Here is a 19,285-nt window from a genome sequence, read left to right as displayed (position 1 = left end):
CAAGTCCTTAACACATAAGTGTTTACTGTGATCTAGCACGAGACTTTTGCACATATACGAGGCTCTGGGTGGTCCGCCCTACAGTAGAGCCGCCTCCGCGAAAATGCGATCAACGGCGAATACGTAGGGCTGTGCTTTCGTGACATTTTATATTCTTTTATTTGCATTCGGCGCTAATAATAATTATTATTATACTCCAAGATTCAAAATACTTTATTAGAGAAAGATGCTTCATAATGTTTAGTCATATATGGAAAATACGAATATTATATATATTCTGATATTCTACTCCACGAATATTTCGGTGAGACGTGAAGATAATATGAGAGAGGGAAAATTGAGTTTTAACAATTCTCCTTCAAAACTGCAATTCATATAGTCTTCGTAATATAATAAAATTAGAAATTTATAAAGAAAGCATTAATTTAATTTGAAAACATATATATAATGTTACAAATAAATTATGATTTAAAACACAAATATCAAGTTTAAATGATCAATCTTTAAAAATAAAAATTATTTTAGAGCAATGTTTTATTGGAACTCTTTGGAAAGTACAGCTGTGCGTTTTCGTCTAGGGATCGAAACCGATATGATCTCGATGAGCTTACGTATATTGATGCTATAGATGTAGAAAAATGACTGTAATATTTATAAAACCGCAGAAATGGCACATTTTTCTACGTCCATAGCATCGAAGCTGACGTCGTCGAAATGATATCGATTTCGAATCTTTACTTTTGTCGCCGACACCGAAATGCATTGGGCCCAGTGGATCCTGGATCCAATTATTCGGTCATTATTCGATCTAACTCACGCGGTTTTGCCCTCGAAAGCGTTTGTGCCTCGAGGCGCCAGACAGGCCGTCACTTTGAAGGCCAATTAAATCTGGTCGAAAGTCCGACGACGGCTGTCCCGTCGAGGACTCGTATCCGAGCAGTAGATGCACTCTCGTGCGTTGGTGCCAATTGTCAATTATCCGTCATTAATCGCCTACCGATCATGTGAAAGCCGGCGAATCTGCCCGTCTTTCCTTCTTTTTTTTTCTTTTTCTCTTTATCTCTCTATTGCTCGATTGAGATATATGTTCCCATTTCTGCGATCGGAACGTATAATTTTTTTTATCTGGTTTTGTATTATTTTTTCCTTTTTTTAAATGATTTTCCCTTTTTCAAATTTTTGCACGATTTCAAACAGAGGCCAAATTATAATTTCGAAGAGTTCAGATTTCGATGTTAGGGACAGGCAAAAGTGATCTCGATATCTATTTCTGACGGATGGGAAAGAATGGCGATACTTGGCAAGGTAAATTTTATTGTAGCATTGAAAATTGAACTCATCCACATTATATGGTTTCAATCCCAGATTCTAAGTTCTCTCTTTTTCCTGTTGGATTCCCTTCGTGTTCCTTCTTTATTGATGTCTGTTTGTCGATTCGCTCGTTTTTACGGTGTAATTTCCTTCATACGAGATCCCTTCCCTTCCTGTGTATGTTTATTTCCGCTGTATCAAATCTATCTTTGTTTTACTATGCCATATAGATATGACGAGCACTATGCACCATCCTGTAGCAACTAATCGGCTGTAGTAATGCTTGGGGAAAGATTGGCTGTATAAAATATTAGAATCAATTTTAGTGATTGAAATTATTTTTTTATTATCGATTAGAGATTTGTGATAATGAAATATTTCATTTTTTCTTTGTTACATATTGGATGTGATAAATTTTGTATATATTTTAAGATTTTATTTCGAAATGCAATCATTTCCTATTCTTACATCGTCGGGAGAAATGTATATTTTTTATCAAAATGTTTGTACAAAAAATATTTAATATGTATAAAAACAAAGAGGTTGATATGTTAACGTTCATTTTATTTTTCGATTTAACTTTGATCAGTTTGAACAAAATAAATTTCAAGAATTGCAATAACAGTTCATATAAAGTAAAAAAGAGGAAAGTCAGACAAAACGATGATTCTGAGGTTCCGCTTTTAATCAAGACCGTATTTCCGCCGATGAAGGAAGATTTGTCGGACATTTAAGGATCGATCCCACTTACGTAATTTAAGGGCTGAACCAAGTTCAACTCACAGGTTATCCAACCACTAAAAGGATTGAACTAATTAATTAGCTAAGTAATTAAACTGCGTTAAATGAGGCTGGCGCGGAGTTGTTCGTTTGGTTGAAATATGGTAGTAATATTTCGGCAAATCTCATAACAGCCATAATATTATTTACGTGTGATATTCGATATGCATAACTGCAGACACGTCAAGAAAAAGTTTGCATCATTTTTAAGTTAAAAATAGAGGATAATAACCGTGCATGTGAAAGATAGAAGAATATAAGAATCTAAGCAAGAATGCAAGTTTTTTTAAGTCGCAAAATTTACGTAACTATATGTAAGATCCAATTGAATCGTAAAAATAAGCTTATTTTCATGATTTGCTGCCTTTTCCTTAACTTTTTTGACCTTTTGTCGAAAAGAGAAAATGAACTAATCGATAAACTAAAGATTTGACTATACACAATATTAGAACAATTGGTTCTTACAGATTTGAAGAATCGGAACAGATCTAGAAGGGATATGCATTTAAAGCTACTGCATTTTTTAAATATGTAGACGACTGAGAAATAGAAATGAAGGACTTGGCAATCCGTGTTCGAAACGTCCGAAAATGGAATCGCGTCGCGATAAAAGTGTGTCACCAAAAATTGATCGGACGCTATAAAAGAGCGCTTCGGATCGCTCGACCTTACCCTTTAAAATCAATGGATCGATATCGTTCGCTCGCAGTTTGCGATTCTGTAGCAACTTGTTTATTTATATGTGATGCCGAAAAGTTGCGATTGGTCACGCTATAAACGAAGCTGCGATCTCCCCATTTTCGAATTAAACGATCGATACGGTTCGCTTGGGGCTGGGCACGGCCGAACACGTCATCGTTAATTCACGTCGTTTTATAAAGACGTCTGGCACCGCAACATTCACCTCGTGGGATACTCGATGAATTAAAACTCTTGCCCTTTCCGCAAACATTTAATCCTATGAATATTTCCTCTTCCTCTGTCCTTATTGCATGCGTATATCAGAAAAGAAAAAAATCTTTCGCTTTTAATAGATGAAGGAGAACCTTTTTATATGATTGTTGAGAGAGAGAGAGAGAGAGAGAGAGAGAGAGAGAGAGAGAGAGAGAGAGAGAGAGAGAGAGAGAGAGAGAGAGAGAGAGAGAGAGAGAGAGAGAGAGAGAGAGAGAGAGAGAGAAAGAGAGGAACAGCAGAGACCCAGGAGACTTGAATTGTTGAATAGTCGAGTTTTTAATTTTTCGCTTCTATAGGAGAAAAGTTCCTAGGTTTTTATATTTACGAAATTTGTTTGCGTTGATTTGTTTCACTGAATTTCCAAGATTTTCTCACTTTCTGAATTTCTAAATTTTCTAATTTCTTTTTATGTAAATACTGAAAATTTTAAACTTCTTTATCTATTTCTTAATTTTTCTTTAGTAGATTGTATTTATTAATATAAATTTACATATACTGCGTTTTTCTGTCTTTCATTTATATACATATACATATACTGTATATACTGTATTGTAAATATTATAAAATAATTCTTTGCGTATAATTGAATATATTATTTTTATTCAAAAATGCTTAATACTCGATATTATATACTCAATATCAATACTGAATTATAAGTCTTTTATATTTAAGAATCTTTACAGTACTAATACGCCGTGAAGAAATATTGTCATAAGATTTACATTGTTTTATTTTCTTATTCACGTCGCTCACGACTCTGTCTTGAATCTACCGTTGGTATGTAAATACGTTTTATTCATAAAATCTCTATTCCTGCGGGATTTCTCTCTCAAGACGTAACAAAATTCAATCTGTCTGTCTATATCCCTATATCTTCTGCTTTCCTTATTATATCCTTCTTTTCTTCACCGTATATGTGTCCCTTCGTCGACCGAGAGCTTTGAACAAACCGTGAAAGAGCGCTTTTCAGCGCAGTCACGTCCTAATGAGGTACGCAAATTACTCAATGGCAATGTCGTCTCTTCAGCTTCGCGCGGACACTCTTTATGTGGTAACAAGACAAATGTAGGTTGTCCTTTCATCCTCGTTCGGACCCTCGACCGAGTCTTTTTTTAAACTGTCACTACGTGTGACTTTGAGAACCGGTATTATAAAAAATTCGTTATGCATGACCATCGACTTTCGGGTTTTTAATTTTCGCGACACAATCGCGTCTTTGAATATTCAAAATTCGATTTCAGCAATTTTCTATTCTTAGGAACTTGAATTTTCTGCGATGTCTTTGAACATATTTGAGTAATAATATATTAACAATTATAGCTTAAAGATGATGCAATTTTCTTGTGTGTATATTATTAAGAATATCTGTTACACATAGTGGTATAGTGGCGAGAAAATTAAAGAATTATTGTGTGTGTGTTTCAGAAGGAAGTAATTAATTCTTTCTGAGATGGTCCCGCGTATTAGTGATATACGATTAAATTATGAAAATATCGTCTCGTTGCAATCGTGATCTCTTGCGTTTCGCGTTTCGAGCGTACCGCACCACATATCATGAATCGTCTTAATCGTTTGCATCGACATTTCAGGGATCAAAGAGACAAGAAAACGGCCAACCTTAAGATCGACATCAACGGCATGTAAAGAGGCAGATTATCGGGTGGCCCGAGGAGATGACAGGACGTGCTCTCGTAGGACAGGATATCCATCGGAAAACAAGACACGAGGAAGAACCATACAAGAAATCGCACATTATGAGCAATTGAAGATTCGTCGACGAGAGATCGTAGGGAGCGAAACGTAGGATGCGGGAGCAGTAAACACACACACACACACATAAACACACATACACATAAGAAAAAGTAAGGAAGAGAAGAGAGGCGCAAAAGTTGCGAACGTGGGCGGAAGGGTAAGATTTCGGTAACTCTTCCGCCCGGAAGGGACACAGCGAACACACCGGTAGGCAAATTCTTGTAAATTCTTCGACGTTGCAGAGCGGAGGCGTGTTGGTTCGCGCGACTCTAGCGGGGGGCCCAATATAATCACATAATAATTCCTAGGTATATATATTTTTTAACGAACTTAACTTATCTCGATTCGCGTACCTACCTTTACCTACTATTTATTTTCACCGTGTCTTTGATCGCGATCGACGACGACGAAGCGAGAGACAGGGAGGGGGGGAGGGGTGATGAAAAGAAATGAGGCAGATGGATCATCGAAGAGGAGGCGGCAGAAGAACGAAGGAAACGAGGAAGCGGATTTTATTTCTTGTATGTGTACACATGTGTAAAGAAAAATGGCACTCTTCGCAGTCACTGCACGCGCACATTATACCGCGATATTTGTTTACACGTACACGTATACGTTACAAACAAACACATTTACACGTGACAGTCGTGGAGATTTTTTCAGACATATCATGCCACCCAGGGATGCATCCGCGATATATATTATATAAAAATTGCATTCAACAATAATCTATCGGGTGTTTTGGAAAAAGAACTTGTAAAAAATTCTAAATAAGTCATTACATCGAGCTTGAGCTTTTCAAATTGTTCGTATCGTTGAAAAAGTGATGTCGTAAGAATCGAGTCTCGCAAAAATCAAGCTCATTAATGCGTGATTAAATCGCACTGATAGATACGATGCGAATCCTGGTGGCGACTCTAACGCGAAATTGCGATTTCCACACACTGAAACGAAACAAGTGAGGCGAAGATGAGTACATCAAGCTTAATACCAAAGGTGCCCTAAGAAGCGTGTATTTATGTTTTATCATCGGCGCGTCGCGCGAAGCACGAGCGCGCGTACATTTAACTATTGTATCTTGTTAAGAAGAGTCTAGTGTCCTAGGTGAGATTGAAGAAGGTGAGAGAAAGAAAATGAAAAGGAGAAGAGAGAGAGAGAGAGAGAGAGAGAGAGAGAGAGAGAGAGAGAGTGTGTGTGTGTGTGTGTGTGTGTGTGTGTGTGTGTGTGTGTGTGTGTGAGTGTGTGTCAGCGTGAGAAAAAAAAGAAAGGATATCCTAGCAGAAATGATAGGTGAGAATCTGAGAATGAAATTGCGAATGTGAGAAAATATGCACGACGACAGGAAGAGAGAAAAAAGAAGAGAATCAACCACCGGATCGAATGATAAGTGAGAGATGTTAGGTGAGAGAATAATTGCAAGTAATAATCTTATACATATATATACATAACGAACGCGAACATATCATAGGGTTAAGCTGTAAATGAGGATTAAAGTGTGGCGAGAGGGGAATTTGAACGACCGTCCGTTTCTCCGTGAAGCAAAAAAAATTGCGAGAAAGAGAGAGCGGACGGAAGAAAGGAGGGTGGTAGTGAAGGTGATGTGCCCCGTGTGTTAGAAACGGCGGCCAACTCGGCACGTAATTTGCCCAAGTGCCTTTCTGTTGGTCGAGTCACAAGCTGTAATCGGTAGTGCGTTACACACATAGATCTTGTCCCGATTTTTCGAACTCCTAAAGAGAGAACTCCCGGTGCTTCTCTAAACGTGCAACCATACCCGAAATACGTCCCATTCGCCTCTCTTTCATCCTGTATCGCACTTCCCTTTCCCTCCCGCCTTCTCCTTTTACTTTCTCGATGGCGGAAAGCTGCAATGAGGCCGCATTGAAGATCTCGTAATGATTCGAGGATCAAAGATAAGTTTTTGAGCGGAACGCCTTTTCTGAAATGGCTCAATAAATTCATGAAAATCTGTAATAGCTATCTCTTGGTAATTTCTCTTTGACATGATTGAAGATTTTCTCCGACTTTCTCCGTTTGTATTCGTGCGGAATACTTTTAAAAATCTTGTATCTCACGTAAAAGCATGTAAGCGTATTTTAAAAAATTATAATAATATTCGCATATCATATATATATATATATATAATTCTGTGTGTATTTGATGCAGGATTTTAATAAGTTTAGATTTTTAATAAACATGATTGTGTTTACGTTAATTATAACAAAATAGATCTTAAGAAATAGCTATATAACGAAGATTGTTAGAGCAGCTTTTAGTAATATTGTGCAGCTTCCGCCGATGAATACTCGAGAGTTTCACGACCAACCTTCGTATCCCCCGTTGTATCACTGGGCATTTATTACATGCATCCGCAATTAACGAAAGTGGAAGTTACTTAAGAAACGAAAAAGCCGCCGATTAAAACAGTGGATTTCGGTAATGGCGATCATCCATTGGCGCACTCGGGCGAGCCGATCGTTTGATCCATCATTGATCGCCCGTCGTCATCGTCGTCATCGTCGTCATCGTCGTCATCGTCGTCATCGATCGTCAAGTCATAATCGCGCCAGTATGTTCTTTATTTTTCTACGGAAAGCGACTGGAGAGCACTACGTTAGAAATATCACTCCGCGATATTGGGACTTGACGAACACACGATACATCACGCGTGAGAATGAAAAGATGAGATAAAATAGAAGTATCTTTGTTATCGTGAGGCAAAATGTTGCGAACTTTAACCCTTTGCGCTCTTACGCTTGAGTCCTACTTTACATATCAACGTAGATTATGGAGATGGATCAGAAATTGATATTTTGTAATGCTACAAATTTTGGATTTAACGCTACAACTAACTGACAAGCCACTGCGATAAAATGTAATTTACGAAACTTTAGGAAGTATAATCTAAGTTGTAATCGAATCGAGGCCTTACAATTCGAGGAGCAGTGAAATGGACTGAGATTTAGATCTGTCCTTATCTCAGATATTTAAAAACAAATGATTATGTTAACGGGTAATTTAATAATAAAAAAAGGGTCTTGATTAGAGAGAGCGTATCTCATTGCGGACAGCTTTCATGCGCTTGGAACCAGACTTACACACAGTTGGCCTTCTTCTTTAAAAAAATGTACCATAATATTCTCAATGCGTATCCTTTGAAATTAAGAAAAATAGTATAAATCACATCTTGTGAGTGCAAAGGGTTAATGAAATTCGTATCAAGGATAAAAAGTTTTAAGAATTTTAAATCCGCCGGGGATGATTCTCGAATATATCAAGATAAATATCTAGCAAAAAAGGAAGAGATAAGGAAATAATATAGCGAGGAGAGGATAATGAGAATTACAGTAGACAAGTTTGGGTAACGCGACCGTGATCGCTCGAGTATCGCGATCGCGAGGGATGATCGTCGATCTTAGAAAAATTGCGAGGATGCGGCGCGGCAAACGCATTATTCGGTATATTCAATAGCTCGTTATTTTGTAATTAGCCATTAAGAGGCGGATTCGTCGTTATTCGCGGTCGGAATCGATGAATCGTTAGATTGAATTTTAAAGTGCTTTACAAGTGAACTAACACATATCAGTAGGCAGTACGCTATTATTACATTAACATAGAGTGGTATTCGCGTAAGGATATATTAGAGGTTAATATAAAATATGAAGAAGTATATATATACATATATCTACAGATAGATATATATATATGAAGAAAAAATATATGTATAAACCGCGCGACTTTTAAAGTACAGGGGCGAGAAGTACATGTCAATCAGATATTTTGTACCGTCTCTAGGAAATTACTCTAGCGAGTCCGTTTTATTTCTTTTTTATATACGTATATATATACATATATGTATATATATATTATATATATATATATACACACGTGTATAGGCATATATATATGTGGCATCGTGCGCAACGCACTGCGAAACGAATCATGCGAAACGCGAGGGTAACCGGGACTTTACAGCGCTCATTTATTCTGGAAGAAAAGTAATGAAAAGTATCATTTATTGAGCGGAAAACTCGAGAGAAAGTCGTACATTTGACGAATAAAGTATAAATGAAAAAAAGTCACTTTTAAAAATTATTAATTAATGAAGATATGGGGGATTGAAAATAAATATATATATATATATATATAAATATGCTTAAATCTCTGTTTTACATTCATGAATTTATGGATCAATGAATTAACAAATGTGTGTAAAAATCTGCAGCATTAAGCCGATTTAATCGATTGTACGATTTTTCCTTCGAGAGAGAACACGCTCTCGCTCTAATAATATCGAATCATTGGTTCGCATGATTAGTTCACTGTACACTTCGGCAAATTACAACTCGAATGGTTTGCATACTGAAAATATCTTATAAAATTTGGTCCACCATAGGAACTTCGCGTCCGCGTGAAGTTCACTGAAAGGGAGAAGACAGATTCAAGGTCGAAGAACGCAAAATCACCAAAGATGGCAATGTATCGATCCAAAGACTACCAATAGACCTCACAAAGACTATATCACGCTGTGAAAAAAAAACGTTAATGTGCACCACCCGATGCTAGATCGCACCAATCTACCGTAATGATAGCGCGAAGAAAAATCAAGTATAATTTGCCTTTGCTTCTTGAGTTTCTCTCGTAGATCCCGATTCCGTCCTCGAAGGAAGATCCTGCGGCAGGATCGATCCTCGAGATTCTAAGACCTCTGCACCATCATAAAACTGTATAAAAACTATAATCGAAAGGCATTTTAATTTGGAGCTTTACATTTGATTTAATATCGAGAGGAATATTGCATAATTACTTTTTTTTCCAATAAATAATGGATAAAAAGAGGAAGATTGCATTGGCACTCTGGTAGTCAGAGATCGCTCGTAAAACTTACAATCGATCGCGTCGAATTGTCATTAGGCTTTTTAATGAGAAGAGATGGTTTTAAAGACAAATCAGGCAAAATCGGGCAAAAAATAATATAATTTGCCATTGAATTGTATATCTTTTGTTTACGACTGATTACGAAAATCGCGTCTCAAATTTGTCAGCCCTGAAAGAGGGCTACATACCTTATCGTATTATATACATGTACGAGCATATAGGGCAACCAGGATTAATAGAGCTCCTTTGAGCCTGACCACACTTCGAAAGTAATGACCATAGTAGTATTGTCAAGACACCAAAAATGAAAGTAAAGGTGAGAGGGAACGATGAGAGATGAATAGACAAAATACATATCAATTTTCTAAAGCGCGCGAAATGCGAAGCGGATCTGCCGCGGCGATATGTATCGCGTACAGGCATCGCTTCGCACCGATACCAGTGATAAGTGTCGAGGAAGGGAGTTTATACATTCCGGACGAATGATCTATGAGGAGGAGGGGGGAGAATAAGGGGGAGAAGGAGGAGAAAAGTACGATAGTCTAAAAACAGCTTTCCTATTGTTTGAGTACGATTTTGTTAATTGACTTAAGCGACCGTGAGAACTCGTTCTGGCGGCGGATTTATAATACGTCATGATGTTTTTTCGGAGTTTTATAAGATTGCGAGTAGGTAGTTAAGTAACCGTAGACTGTTCTACATAGTTGTTAATCGTAGTATCACACGCGCTTTCTGTGGTATTTAGTTGATTCTGTCATTGATGTTACATCCGTCTGACGACGCGCGACGTAAGTAAAGACGAAGCTAGACGAATATATATATATGTATGTACCGTGGACTTCGATATCTTAGAGAACAACTGCGATCAGACATCTGTATTCTTTCATTTCCCTTTGAAAGTACTCGGATACGTTGCAATTTTGCTCACTAAAAAACAGATATTGTTTACGTGGGAACCATTACTGTTATTCATGATATTTTTACTAATAATGGATTTACATTGAGAATATCTATAAATAGATGCCCGGCTAAAAACACGATGTCTGCTCGAAGCCATCAAAGATCGGAGCAATCCGTGGTATTTTATGTGAAAGTAATTGAAATAATTATAAGCGACTCGGCGACGCACGTATGTGTGGAAACGAGAGCGTAGTCAATTTGTATATTGCAACTGTCGCAGCCCTGATAGCGAGTTTGATTCGTTATTTAGCAAAAATTAAGGCGGCTTGCGAATTCTTGTTGAAGCCGGTCGTGCTCAGGTGATCCACGTATATTATATTAACACGATTATGTCGCGCGTGTAATCGATTGACGTGGGTATCCTTTGCGCGGGCACATTGGTATCGCTCGTGCGAAATATCGACACCATTTCTGAATGACGCGCGTTGGAATGGTAATTGTGAAGAAATATTAACAATTGGAATTCTAAAATCGAAATAAAATTAAAATCTGGAGTTAAATGCGAGTGTGGTAAATAAACATGCTTTTTAAAACTACATAAAGAGAACTGTGTGAGTTAATGAGAGATTGAAAGAAAGCTAAATATTTAACAAAAATTTAACATAAATGAAGTCGAGAAAGTAATATAATCTTAATTAATTAATTTTTTAATAGGGCATTCATTGATTTTTTGTATTATGATTGTTATCGCGTTTAATTGATGAGACTGTTGAAGATAAATCGATATTATTATTATATCGCTTTGTAATTTTTGCCTTAAACCGAGCTTTGGTGTTAATTCGAATCATTTTTTCTAAAGACTCTCGAATTTTCCCGAACAGGTTGGAGAATAATCTCGCGCGATCGTTCGGCATTCTCACCTTGATCTTCTAAATTCGCGCAGTATTTCCATGCATTCCCTCGAGACGAATATTCTTTGAGGTGTAGGTACCTGAGACTATTCGACTATTTATTATTTTACGCGACTCATACGCAAGTAATCCCAAAGAGTAAAAAATGCTACTTTGCGCCTTCGTACTAAAGTACTCTCGCAAATCCCACGATTATCATAATTATCGTCCAAGAGAGTCGAGAATCGGCGACCAGTTGGCTCATTATTGCCAATTATTGCCAATTACAAATCTTTTTTCTCTCGTGTATCCCGCCACACGAATAGTAATGATCATTGCATGAGACCAGGATATACATATATACATCGTTATAATATTTATCAGCATGAATTAAACTGGGCTTTAAATCCCATAAGCTAATTATCAATTAAAGGAGAAGATTATTTATTATACAAATTTTAACATTTAAACATCGATCTTCGAGAAAGAGAATTTACGTCATTTTGTGTCACAGAATGTATTTTGATGTATATTGCCGTAGAAAAAATTGCTAAATTCATTAGTGCAATTAACGATACGCGTATCCGATATGCGCTACACACTTTCTACTAATACTTGATATTCTGACATAAAATTTAAAAGGCAATGATTGGATGATTGTCACAGTGAACTATAATTATTATTATTATTTAACTCCTCCATCTAATATATTATCATAATCAAAATCAACATTTTTGTTTGACATCTTTTTTTAGAAATAAACTCGCTAAATTAATATTCCTCGCAAATTTCACAGCATAATACAGTAAAATATTATTTATTTTCTTATTGTTTAAGGGAATTCAATTTTCGCGGGTCTTATTCACTATGACGTAATCCTATTCAATCATCGACGGCAGCCTTTATACCCGTCCAAGCCACGATCGCAAGATCGATTCACAACGACGACTACGTATTGAGATCACAAATTCGGGGGGGGGGGGAGGTTGTGCACAGTGTGAGCGAGTAAGGAGGGCGCCTAGAAAAGAGACTTTTCAATATTCGGATATCGAAGTATGTACTTATCTAGAGGATCGTTCGAGATGAGAAGAGTCGGGACTTATAGTTGCTTAATTAATTATTTGCGCGTCTGTGTATATGTATCGTATGTATGCCTGTATACATGTACGTGTGTGTGTTTGTGGTGGGTATGTGTGGGCAAAACCCGTTCACACGAGATGGAAATATTTAGTAGACGGTGATATGGACGGATGTCTACACGACGAACTGTGGTAGTTTGTACCAAACGTTCACAATTTCCGGTCGCGAGACCGGATATCCTTGACAAAATGATTAGACGAACGAAATATAATATGGGAGGAGCTTTTCACCTTTATCCCGATCTTGGAGGAATAATGTGATAAGTAATACTCCCATTAAGCGTCGTAAGGTCGAAGTAAAGAGCACGAAGGACTCTCTTCTTATGAATTCTTATGAATCGATGAATTAATTTGTCCATCTGTCAACGAAAAATTATACTAATATTCTTGGTGATCCTATAAATTGAAACGGATGGGGCAGTTTATACGAGGCATGCGAGAATTCTTAGGATTATAAGCTTATATTCTAGCGTGTTCATATAGTGTGTTCCGTGGAAGTCTCATGCTGTTATAGACCTCGCCGCTTTCTGAATACGTGAGTTTGCCGATTTATATATATATGTGTCCATGGATTGGTACGAAATTGTGAGTATCCAGTATCTCTCCGGATCTTTGAAGACACGAATTTATAATATTCTCACTTTACGGATCCGTAAGTCTTGGGAACCTTTCTCATTTTACAGATGCGTTCATTGATTCGGCCGTATGAATTTTTAGAATGTATGGATTTATGGATCTGTAGATATAGAATTCAGCTTCATAGATCTGAGCTCAGGTGGATACTGCGCACACATTGGTGTCGCGTCCGGTATACGTCGGCCACGCGTGATTGAAATCTGCGTTTTCGCAGACGCTTAAAGAAGCGTGCTTAAAGAAGCATGCGTTGCGGATGTCAGTTAGGGTCGTGTAACTAGCAATTCTTTGACAGGGTTAATGTAAATTGGGGTATCGAGCTATCACAATTCGCATTCGAGTAAAATAACAAAATTCGCATACGAACGATACATCTGGCAATGGCCGATTTTTTTTGTGTTTTGACATACATTCTACGCAGTGTTAAATACACGTTGCGAATATCGAGGAGTTTAATTTGTATAAGGTTTCGCGCGCAAATATGTCGAAGGCGAATCCGCGTAGTCAATGCTGCGACATGCGTAATCTCAGTTAAAAAAAAAAATTAAGACAGAATATGACAATCACACGTGTCACGAGATCAAACAGTAACTCGAGATACTAGGGTCGTTCGGCATCGCTCAATTTGCAATGAGAATTCCCGAGGGAAAACACGTAACTGCTTTTGATACTTATACATTGTACAGTGACGTACGATATTTTGAAAGTGATAAAAAACACGCCCTTACATTCTTAACATATCAGAAAACAGCGAAATCGATCGATCATTCATAATATATGCTGGGCCCGTCTTCATCGTAAAAGAAACGTGCTAGAGAGTATCCTATCTTGTTTTATTATTTATGTTATTGTTTATCTCAGGGTATTTCAAAGAATTATATCTATGAGTGAAAGATGAGGAAGATAATACAAATCGATCTAGTCCAAAAGAATTTTTTCAGCAGTGGATATGATACGGTGCGTTAGTGTTTATTGATTGAGAAAAGAAGATCTTTAAGTTCTGCGACTTATAACTCACAGTATCTGCACTACGTTTAATTTTTCTCTCACATTGTAAATCATATATTTAGTAATATTAGGTATATTAAATTAGTTTCTCGTTAGGAAAATAGATTTATTTAAATCGAATGCAATAAATGAATGATCTTTTCACAATACGGAGCTATATGGTTCAATAATGTCAGCTTGAAAGACGTCCTGTAATTTTCATCTCAGATAGATAGATAATGTCCGGCATGGTAAATGATCGAGCGTTTCGCCGAACTAATCGCTATAATTAAGGGCACGCATATTGGACCACATTCGTCGTTCGTAGACAACCGCGAGCGTTCTGTGGCGTTTATTAATCGATAGATACACCCGTGTCTTACATTTGTATCCGTCTGTATGTATGTAAGGACGTGTCTCTTTGTGTAGCTACGTTGTCCGTGTATTTATTTGCGTGTTGTTTCTAGATTCACATCGCGCGCGTATTGCATGCGTGAACGCGTGTGTATATATGCACGCGGCTTCGGTTTGCGCTTGGTGTCTGGGTGGAAAGATAGGCGGGAGATATATCGAAAGAGAGGGATACGTATAGTTGGGAAATAATGCAAAACGTCGATGGAGTAGAAGCGTTTGAGGAAAATAGGGAATATTCCCTATCACGCGAATCTCGTATGCGTGTATATATGCGCATATAATATGTGCATTTAAATATGTAATAGTCTATTGATCTGCATCGTAGAAATTTATTAGGGTCGACTCCAATGCATCGTGAAGACTCTTTGCCTTAACGTGTATTCCTATTTAAAATGTACATTTTTTTTTATGTTTCGAGATTTTACATTCTTGAAAATAAATATTTTTAGAATTTAGATCTCTAGTAGAAGTATTATAAAAAATTTCAAAATTTTTGGGATGTTAGAAAGGAAAAAAAGCAAGCTTCTTTTCAAATCCTTTTAATTCGTTTTATATTCTTGTTAGATATATATAATCTGTTGATTGTGTAAAATTTCTGGGTTTCACGATGCATGTATAAACGACATTTTGAGGAAAACCGTGAAATTGAATCGCGATTCAATTTAAGAAAATGAAAATTGTGAGTTACGATAACGTGTATATAAAGACAAATTCGCGAGTCGATTTCTACACACGTGAGAAATTTTGTCTGGATGCGCAGAGATAGACGGCGCGTTTCTTTTGACGATCCTTTTGGCGTCAGAGTTCTATGCTGGGCTCTGCATCAGCCGTTACTTGTTCTTTACACTTGGTTATCGTACACTCGTTAGCCGCACAGATGAACGATCGTCAGAAACGCGCCTGCATATTTCGCGAATCCTTAACAGATCGGGGAGCGTGATCGATTAAGTAATCACTGTAATAATCGCTTTCGCTCTCGTGATCGGCATCGGTTTATGGGAATTCTACGATCACTTTGGATCGCCCCCTCGAACGCGGAACGGTGTGATTTTTCTCCGTTAGATGTGTATGACGGTCGTAGCAGTTTCCTCCACGCAGCAAGGGATCTACGTAAACACCTGTATGCTTACGTAGAGACGATTTATTCGTAAAAATTATCCGCAATGCGAAGATTGTCCGTGGAACAGCAGTTATCGCAAGTGAGAGATTAGCGAAGTGTTACGGAAATATGGATTTTCGAGCACATTTGAGCGATCAGTCGGCAGATTTGAACGCTCGAGTGAATTGAACACTTTGCGGATTGAAGTGTGTGAATCGACGTCCTATAATTGGTCCGCTTTGGAAGAACACGGTGCGACAAATACAAATGTTATTTTTGCGACTGAGTACGAGACCACATGTTCGCTTAGGTATAATCACCACTTTTGAGATTATAATTTTGTATTTAATCTCTGATGTATATCACGTGCATACAGCTGCAGAAACTAGTCCGTCCCCTGCGCACGCTACAGTACAGCACGATCAGTCCGCAAAGTGTTGAAAATTCGAATCTACATATTTATTAACCGTGGTAATAATAGTGAACCCATGATTTTTTATAAATCATTATCTTACTGCAGATTTTATAATTTGCAAAATTATCGGTCTTTTTCTTTTTACAAACGCGGCAAGATGTGGTTGCAAAAGATAAGTTTCATAATGCAATCTTTAGGATCTAAATCAATCGATGCAAAGAAACGAATTATTTTAAAGCGTACGGATTATTAGGTTCTACAATTACAGTTTTAGAGGATCAATATTTATTAGTTTTTTACTGTTAAGAACTCACACAAGTGATTATGCAGCTTTATAAATTTTACATATCAAAACGTATACTTTTAATGATCTGCAGAGGTAACATTATATCTTAAATTGGAATATTTCAATAATCTTGATACACAGATATGTGACAACTGTTAAAATTACTTGTCATATGATTCATGGACAGTGTCTCGATCGGTTACAATGAATTTTTTTTCATGTTATTCGGTAAACTCCGAGGTTCACTATGTATCGCGAGTTACATATGTACTATGTATCCGGGTACAAGCTGGTGGCGGCCATGTAAATTCTATGTCAACATTGTTCAATAATAATTGAGCATTGCGGGGAATTTGCGTACACTGTATCGACAATGTACAATTTTTGTTCATCAATTACACATACGAGAGCAATCACACATGGTAACCATCGAAAGTGGCCCAGTACACAGGCAGCAAAATCGAGTTCACGCAAGCGTGCGTCGCTTGGCACGACGACGATTAACCCTAAAGATTGTGCGTGCATAATAATAACAGCAACACTAAATAAAGATAGTAATAATAATAACGGTAATACTTTCGTATTCGTTACAAAAAGAGGGGGATACAATACATCTGACATATTTATGAGATAAAGTTCGCGCGTAAATTCGTAGATAATAACAACAATACTGATAGTAATAATAATGGATAATGAATAGTAATAATAATAATAATAATGATAAAATTAGCTGCAGCTTTCTGTGTAAGGTTATTGTGATATTTAAAGAATAATAACTTTACCGTAGCGACATTGAACTATGTTCAGAGATAAGAATATGATATTTAGTGAGCGAATAATAATATTAATAATAATAGTAATAATGTAATAGTAATAATACTAATAATTAATCAGTATGTCGACGGGGCTTGAGTGGACACACCTCTCCGATAATTGATCTACGGCGGAGGTACAAAATCGGAGCCGTGGGCGATCGCGACTCTCTCGTTTCTTCTTCTTCTTCTTCATTTTCTTCTGTGTTCTTCTTTAGTATTATATGTATATCTATATAAACGTTTTTTCTCGTTTTATCATCATCACGGACGAGGTTTGAAACGACAATCTGAGGCCTCGTCAAATACTGCTGGATGCGTGACGGACATTCCGAAGGTCGATCGGAATATAATAAAGAGTATATCGAGAGGTAAAAAGTACTGATTATCTGCCACCGAGAGCTATCAGTGAATATAGTGTGGGGTGGTGATCGGTCGACAATTCGGAACGTCCGTGACGTAATCCGGATCAATCCGTCCATAACGTGTCTCACGCCGGAGACATTTGCACAAACGCGTGCATATTAATCATTGGGACTACAAAAACATATCATCATATATGTAATAATACTATATATATATTATATATATATATTAACAAGAAAATATTAAGCAATAAGAATTTATTTATATGCCCGTAAAGAAAAAGTGAAATAGACGAATAAAACAAGAAAGAAAACAAGTAACACATTAAACATTGCATATCAATTCGTGTGTCTGGGCAAGGATTAGCTTATATATATATAAATATAAATATATATATATCTATAATCTTTACTTCGTCGTTGTCAGGCGTTAATGTTAAACTTAATTATCATTAATTAATTATTAGATTGTGAAAGAATTTCTTCAGGTTCTAAGCAAGATTTGGAAATAATAAAACGAGCAAAATACACGAGCTGGATATTATTCTACCTGTCAAAATCCTTCATCCAAGTAAGATATATTTTCTTATTCTTAAGATTTTAATTTTTTATTTATTATATTTCAAATTTATTTAAATATTTCAAAAATATTAAGATTTTTGTACATTAAATTATAATATATTGATTATTAGTATACAAATGTGTGCAGACAGCTAACAATCTTTGTGATGTTGTTAAGAGAAACAATACATTATATAATTTCTTATTTTATTCAATATATTAAGTTGGAGTTAATAATTTACAATAATTAAAATATTGATCTTATAAATTGGTTAAATTTCCAAGATCATAAAACATTCTCATATTCTCTCGTATCCTTAAATTATTATTTAAAGCAAAAAAGAAAAAAATGATTTTTTAAGAATAAAATTAAATAACATTTTTAACTTGTCGAATGTTTATAACTTACCAATTTTTATTTAAAATAGTAAAGTGTCTTAAAATAATTTAATACTTTATTTCTAGTTGGTGCTCTCTTATCTCGGTAATCGCGCAGCATGTATTATGACAAAAGCTTAAATGAAATAAGTAACCGTGTCGGATTAGCTGGACGAGTGTGAAATAAGCTGTACGGCTTCACGTTTATTTATGCATTAACTCCTATCTTTATATATTGGCCTTTGCGTACATGCACTTAAGACCGTTTACGCAGCCCACGTAAACATGACATACCACTTATGTTTCTAATGCGCATGATAGTGCTTCTCTGTGTGTCAACGTTATCAATAGCTCTCGTGGAACTGCATTCTACATGCGACATCAGGTATATCCGTTTACCTTGCAATCGAATGCTCCGACCCTCCATTATGCGTTCGCCGTGCGGGTTAAAGCACAAGATGCACTTCACAATAAATTCAGGTATATTGTTAAATTAAATAGATAATCTCTATCATAAAGAATGTACTTAATTTATCTTAAAACTTACATTTGAAAATTCTAAGGAAATGAGATATTTATTAAAGTTCCATGATTATCATTTTATTCTTGTATAGGATAAAAACATATCGAAAAATTTGCAACGATAGATATTTGTAAATAATTAATGCAATAAAAGTTTAAATTTACAACTATAAATTTATAAGTTGTTATAAATTTGGTGTACATCCCCT

The 19,285-nt window shown here is 36.4% G+C and overlaps 1 protein-coding gene across 2 annotated transcripts in view; it reads left to right on the top strand.

Moving 5' to 3' along the window:
• The window catches only part of LOC139768681 (protein couch potato), a 91,744-nt gene extending 73,599 nt beyond the window's left edge, over positions 1–18,145 (top strand). For both annotated transcript variants that reach the window (XM_071699124.1, XM_071699133.1), the window contains one exon: positions 4,635–18,145. In XM_071699124.1, coding sequence (XP_071555225.1) covers positions 4,635–4,667 — 33 coding nt within the window. In that variant the 3' untranslated portion in view covers positions 4,668–18,145. The remainder of the gene's footprint in view (positions 1–4,634) is intronic.
• Positions 18,146–19,285: the final 1,140 nt, after the last annotated feature.

Source organism: Temnothorax nylanderi, unplaced genomic scaffold (genome assembly GCF_030848795.1).
Source record: "Temnothorax nylanderi isolate EJ_2023f unplaced genomic scaffold, tnyl_v1.0 TNYL_tig0002_pilon, whole genome shotgun sequence".
NCBI classification, from domain to species: domain Eukaryota; kingdom Metazoa; phylum Arthropoda; class Insecta; order Hymenoptera; family Formicidae; genus Temnothorax; species Temnothorax nylanderi.
Note: the sequence above shows the minus strand (reverse complement) of the source record. Positions and strands in the feature narration are given on the sequence as shown.